At 46.9% G+C, this 6547-nt stretch overlaps 1 protein-coding gene across 1 annotated transcript; it reads left to right on the top strand.

Moving 5' to 3' along the window:
• The first annotated feature begins 3004 nt into the window (after positions 1 to 3004).
• Positions 3005 to 3588, top strand: LOC147396390 (uncharacterized). The gene is made up of 3 exons (XM_086449753.1): positions 3005 to 3096; positions 3182 to 3241; positions 3324 to 3588. Exons 1-3 carry the CDS (start codon positions 3061 to 3063, stop codon positions 3549 to 3551), a joined length of 324 nt encoding a protein of 107 aa, XP_086305879.1. The 5' UTR covers positions 3005 to 3060; the 3' UTR covers positions 3552 to 3588.
• Positions 3589 to 6547: the final 2959 nt, after the last annotated feature.

Raw genomic sequence — 6547 nt, 5'->3', positions numbered from 1 at the left:
GAGTGTTGCATTCCTCTCTTCTTGACTTGATTTGCCTATTTGAATGATGATGATTTCGATTTATCTCACTCTTAGACACTTTTTTCCTTTTTTGTTTTTTTGTTTTTCATCACTTTGTTGTTTATTTGTCTTGAATTTATTTACCTAATCCTTTGAGCATATGAATTTTATCATATTTAAAACCATGTTACTGGTTATGGCCATCTTGCTCTGCTTGCTCTTTTGTCATCATTGATTGGATATCCATGCATGCTCTGCTAATGAGTGGTGGGGCTTTGGAGGGATTGGGGTTTATTTTGGATGAGGAATTTTCCGTGTGCCGAGGAATGATGAGTGATTTTGGGATGGGTTGTCAGGGAACTGTTGCATTAGTCGGGTGACCCATGGTTTGGTATGGATGATGGGTTGGTCGAGAATGGGCGTGTGTTTGAATTGGGTGGAAGTGGTTAATGGATCTGTTGGTCTTGGTTATGGGTTAAAGGCTGGTTGGGATAGCTTATGGTTCGTTCGGTATTTGGATTGCTTTTGGACGGGTTGAGTTCGGACTGCTTCAAATTTTTCCTTATTTCGTTTGATGATCTTTTGTTATGATCGTGATAGTTCATGGGTATGGGTTTGACAGGTTTGTCTGCAGTTTAATGGGCTTTGACTTAAATGGGCTAGCTGAGTCGATTCGGCTGAGTGGACTGACTGAGTTAACCGAATTGGGTTGAACTAGGTTAGATTGGACTTGACTAGGTTGATCGAGTTTGACTTTGGTTGACCGAGTTGACTGGGATTGACTAGACTTAACGGGTGGATTAGGTTACCTGGGTTGACTGGGCTAGAATTGACTGGGTTGGTTGGGTTTAGTGGGTCGGCTAGGTGGGACACTGATTGACTGAGTCTAAGTTGGTTTGACTCGATTCGGTTAGGTTTAACCTAGGCGGATTCATCGAGATACATGACGGTTGCGTTGTTGATTGATCTCATGGCGGCTTGCAGATGGGTAGAGAACGGAGGAGCCGAGTAGTGCATCAGTCATCCGATGATGAGGAGGAGGAGGCGAGGCCCCGGACTCGGGCTCGCTTTGCCTTGGGATCCGGCGTGGCCACAGAGTACGGTTGGCCGAGACAGCCTTCACGTAGGCCTGATTCAGCGTCGGTAGCTGGTTCTTCGTCTGGCAGCAGGGCAGATGAGGCCAGTTCTTCTCATAGCGGTCCAGCTGAGGATCTGCCGAGCGGTAGTGGTAGAGGTCGACGCGGTGGCCGAGGTCGGGCGGATAGGACCGTAGGCGCCGGTAGAGTTGGTAGAGAGGTTCCCAGGGTTGAGATTCCTGCAGAGGAGAGTGAGAGAGTACCGGATACCTCTCTTCTCCGTGGATTAGGGAGGCATGTCTCTATGTTGGTTCGTTTGGACATCCCTACACCCTATCCTTCAGCCAGTTTCAGGGGTAGGTGGAGTGCCTTTCTTTCTATGGCCGCCCTGTTCTCGGATGATATTCGGACGCAGTTTGCCACCGTGGGCTTTGGTGCTTTCTTGCAGATACCGTCTTTCAAGGCGGATCGACCCTTGTTCTTGGCCATGGTGGAGAGGTGGTTTCCGGTGACTCATTCATTCCACATGCCAGAGGTGGAGATAGGCATCAGGCCTTCAGATTTTGTGGCGATTACAGGTATCGCGATGGATGGAGAGCCTCTGCCTTTGACTCTGTTATCTATCCAGGAGGTGGGAGAGCTGTTGGGCATCACTAGAGTACCCGCTTCTATGGTGGGGAAGCAGGGTAGGATTAGCACAGAGGTGTTGGTGGGTCTACTGTTGATTGAGGGAGAGGATGGAGCTCCGCCTACTTATAGAGAGAGATCGGCCCGCTTCGGTGATCGTGATTTCGACATTATTTTCCGGATCTGCTTTCTCCTTCTCATTGGTAGCTGTTTCTTCTTAGAGGACGATTCTTCAGTTTCCACTACATTTCTCTCTGTTATGCATGACATCGACCACATTGGCGATTTTGATTGGGGTAGCCTTATTTACGGTACCATTCTGGCTGGTCTTGATCGAGTAGTGGTGGGCATTACTGCGCCCCGCGGAGCTGGCATCTCCACCCGATTCTTTTGGCATTTTATTGAGGTAAACCGGATCCTGATTTTATTTCTCTATCTAATTCTCCTTCCACTTCCTGTTTTCCCATCTGACGCCTTGCTTTTTCTTTCAGATCTTCGTTCACGTCTACTTTCCCTTTTATCTGCCCACCCGTCGTCATCCCGACGAGGGTTACCCATTGGGGGCGTTTTGGGCCACCAGAGATGCTAGGGCCATTAGGAGCAGCCCCAGGAGTGCACGGGCCCACATCGACCGGTGTCGTCTTCGAGACGTGAGTACTCGAACTTTTCTCTTTCGTTTGGCCTTAAACTTTTCTGTCTTTTGACTATCTCTTTTGCAGATCTTCTCCGTTACTTTGCGAGACCTTCCCCGTACCGTTAGCGGGAGGCAGGAGGTGAGGAACGCCTATAGGCGTAACACCAGACGACAGCGTTATCCCTACTTTATTGGTGAGCAGAGATATACATTTTATCTAGGGGAGCGCTTGTTCTTTCAGCATGACGGGAGTCTTCGCATCCCTGTCGCTCCACCTGAGCCTATCTCGGGAGCGATGACGGTGGATGAGTATCTTGCCCAGGCGAGGGGCGTAGATGCTGCTGGACTGGTGAGAGGGGGTGACTACCAGGCGTGGTTCCGAGAGGCCTCTATTGGGTGTATTATGCCTGCTGTCACTGCCCGGGCCGGGATCACTGAGATTGGAGGGGTCCTTCTACAGGAGCATGCTGTCACGGTATATATTTAATCATTGCCTTCCTTTTTTTTAGAATTTTCTGTTTTTTGTCATTCTTACTTGGTTGACTTTCTTGTTTTCAGGCTGATGATCTTCGTCGTCTTCGAGAGGGTTACGATGTGATCGAGGCCCAAGCGGCGAGGGCAGTGGAGATGGAGAACAGGTGGAGGGCCTCTAGGGCGGAGGTGGAGGAGCAGGAGGCTCGTCTCGAGACTCAGGCGGCCCGGATCCAAGAGTTGGAGCTGGAGATGGCCATGCGTGAGTCTCGCTTTCAGGTTGAGATGGTACGTCATTTTGCTTACTTTCTGTCTTGTAGCTCGTAGTTCATGGTATTAAATTTTGACTGGTTCCAACATATGATATTTCCAGGACTATTATCGACGCCGAGATGGAGCGAGCACCTCTGCGCGGCCTCCGACACCTCCTAGGGTAAGTACGCTGCATATATCATTTCGTTCATTTCTATATCCATGCTGCATATGTCATTGTGCTTTGTTTCTCTTATTTTCAGGCCTCCCCTTCTACCGGACCTGTTGTCCCTGGCGTTGATCTCGCGGGTACTACGGAGCAAGATGCTGCCCTGGATGCGGAGCTATTCTTCACGGATTCGGAGGGACGGTTGCGGATGCACGGCCTACCTTCTTCCGGGGTGTCTGGCTCGGGTGCTGTGGCTGGATCTTCTTCTGGAACTATCCCAGAGACTCAGAGTGCTCGGGACGATGCTCCCCCCTCTGTCTGACTTTATCTTTTTATGTACTTTGATGGCGGTGAGTCAACTCTTGTTCCCGGGTGGCGGAGACATCATAGATCTTTCTCTTATTCACGTTGTGCAACAAGTCCGGGAGGGACGCCGGTTGGCCCCGATGCTTTTGAGTGGAATGTTCCAGTCTCTCACGGCTTGTTCTTTGGGCCGCGATCGGACCTTTCGGGGATGTGCTCCTCTCCTGCAGGTAAATTCCATTTTAGTTTGATTTAAAATTATGCATTTGAATTTATTAGTTTCCCAAGTTTTAGAATACTCCTGTTATTGTAGCTCTGGTTCATGGATCATCTGGCTTCGACCGAAGTGGTTAATCGCCCCTTTTGCGTGAATGCCGATCTCGTACTCATGATGTCGAAGCGAGTTGCTCCTTTTATCTCAGGCGGCAAAGAAGAATGGTATTCTTTTGTCGGCAACCTTGATGATGAGGAAGTGAGATGGGTTGGTGCCTTCCAACCTCGAGGGTCCCCTGTGATTGCTTTTGATGGGGCTCGTTTCCTTGTTTTGATTGGTCTTCACGAGGCAACTCATTACGTACCACTTCGGGTTCTTCGTCAATTCGGCTATGACCAAGGCGTGCTCCTCCCGGAAAATTTTAGTGAGTTGGTTGGTCCGTTGTCGACTATACTCTTGAGTCGACTCGTGAAAGAATGGGGTCGGGTTGAGGTTCTGAGTCGACCCATCTTTGCAGCACACCAGTTCTCGGCATACTTGCATTGGATTCAAGAGCTTGTTTCTGGGAGACCATCGGTATCCATAATTCCTCGGACACGTCCTGGCGCTTCATCTTTCTTTGATTACCGAGATCGAGTTGAAGAGTCTCAAGCTGATCATCGTCGAATTCAGGCTGTTTGGCTCAAATCCGAAAAGAAGATGCAGAAAGAGATTGCTCGACTGACATCTGCCCTTGTCCAGTCCGGAAGTAGTGATAGTGATGAAGTGGCTAAGCTTCGAGCTGAGGTTGATGAGTTGAGGGATCGGCTTGCCCAGTGTCCTCATTTCGATGACTTTGCAGCATACTTGGTGAGTCGGGATGCTTCAGATGCCGAGAAAGTGATGGTGAGTCAGGCTGCCCGGATCCGTGCTTTGGAGGAACGCCTTGACTCCTTTTTCATTTCTCACCATGACATTTGATTGACTGCGTTGTATTCGCCCTTGTCTCTTTTTTTTTTTTTTTTTTTTTTTTTGTATTTTCTTTTCCTTATGCTGATGTATGCAAAATGTTGAAGGATTAATGCAAAGAAAGTAGGTTTTGTACTTACTTGGCCTCAGGTGTATCTATTGTTCTTGAAAACTTGAGTTTTGTTGAATACATCCTAGATTTGTCGTCATTGGCCAAAATAGTAGTTTTGAAATGCAATTTTGTGAAATGCCTTTATCAAATGAGTACGATAAACTCAGAGTTTGCAAAATCTTTGGTTGTGACGATTTTGGTGTTTTTGCCCAGCACAGGTGATGCAGATGTCAATTATTCTTTTGGTTCCTTTAGAATCATTCCCAGTGCCCTGGTATTGGAAGGTCGTTATCCGTTTGGGGTCTTGGAGCTTTGGATGGATTTTGCCGTTCACAGTTTATACTCTTGCGGGCCAGGAGTTTTTTTTTTTTTTTTTTTTTTTTTTTTTTGTTTTTTTGTTTTTTTTTTTTTTTTTTTTTTTTTTTTTTTTGTTTACCCTTATTGCCCCTGGTGCCAGTTACGGTTTTCACCAGACCCGGTTTCCACATTTTTGCGCATCGACGTCCTTTTTGGGATTTTCATCGTGCCGGTGGCTTTGATCTTGCCATAGTCTGATTCTTTTACTCATAGTGTCCTTTCGGATTTTCACTATGCCCTTTCAGACTATGCTTGTGTCTTTAGATTTTTGCATTACAATTCTGTTCGGATTCTCTGTGTCTCTGTGACTTGGTGACTCAAGTTGAGCTGCGAGATCGGCGACTCTACTCTTGTAGTGGCACTCTTTCTCGAGTAATAGATCTGGATTCCCCTCTCGAGTTTGCTGACGACTATTCGTGGTTCGGCGACTCAAGTTGAGCTGCAAGATCGGTTACTCTACACTTTGAGTACTCTTTTTTTTCGAATATCCGACCTGGATTCCCCTCTCGAGTCTTCCAACGACTAATAAGACTTTAGAGGTCCGGACCAAGTCGCAAGATCATTGATGCTGTTATTGTCATTGGGTTGCCCTAGAACATTCCCTGATCAAAAAGGACTTTTGTTGGGACGAAACGTTGGCCTAGGCTAGTGGTGGTGAAAGGTTACAAAAAGGATTAAGGTCTGGATATATTAGAGCGGTTTAGACATGGGGCTTGTCTATTTTTGTTTCGAAAAGGTGATCTGCATCTCCTCCCAGCGTCTCTCGAACTTGTTTAGGCTGGAGATTTGGGTCGAGCTCAGATCAAGTGTCCGAGTTTTTTGATTTTTTTTTTTTTTTTTTTATTTTTTTTGTATTTTTTTAGCCGTTCACAGTTTATCCTCATGCGGGCCAGGAGTAACTTGATGATTTTGCTTTGGTGATGATTCCCTTTTTTTTTTTTTTTTTTTTTTTTTTTTTACTTACCCCTGTCTTAGTTAAGAAATGAACGTGATGGCTCAAAAAGGGTTGACTAGGGTTAGATTTGTTGGTTTAGAATAGCAAAGATGGCCTTTCGTCATTTCAGGGTCAATTCTTAGGCGTAGTATCTTTTGACAGTGTCAGCATTGATCGGTTGCGGGAAGACTTGTCCGTCCATCTCCGTGAGGATCAGAGCTCCTCCCGTCATCACCTTCTTCACGATGAATGGTCCCTCATAGTTCGGTCTAAATTTTCCTCTGGCGTCTTCTTGGATTGGCAAGATCTTCTTCAATACAAGGTCTCCTGGCGAGAAATCCCTAGGCTTGACTTTCTTATTGTAGGCACGAGCTATTCGTCTCTGATAAATTCGCCCATGGCAGATGGCTGCAAGCCGCTTTTCTTCGATTAGATTTAACTGGTCGAACC

Source organism: Akebia trifoliata, chromosome 8, assembly GCF_017979445.1.
Source record: "Akebia trifoliata isolate Shusen 1 chromosome 8, ASM1797944v1, whole genome shotgun sequence".
In the NCBI taxonomy this organism is placed as follows: domain Eukaryota; kingdom Viridiplantae; phylum Streptophyta; class Magnoliopsida; order Ranunculales; family Lardizabalaceae; genus Akebia; species Akebia trifoliata.
The sequence above is the reverse complement of the archived record's forward strand: the minus strand, read 5'-3'. Positions and strand labels throughout refer to the sequence as shown.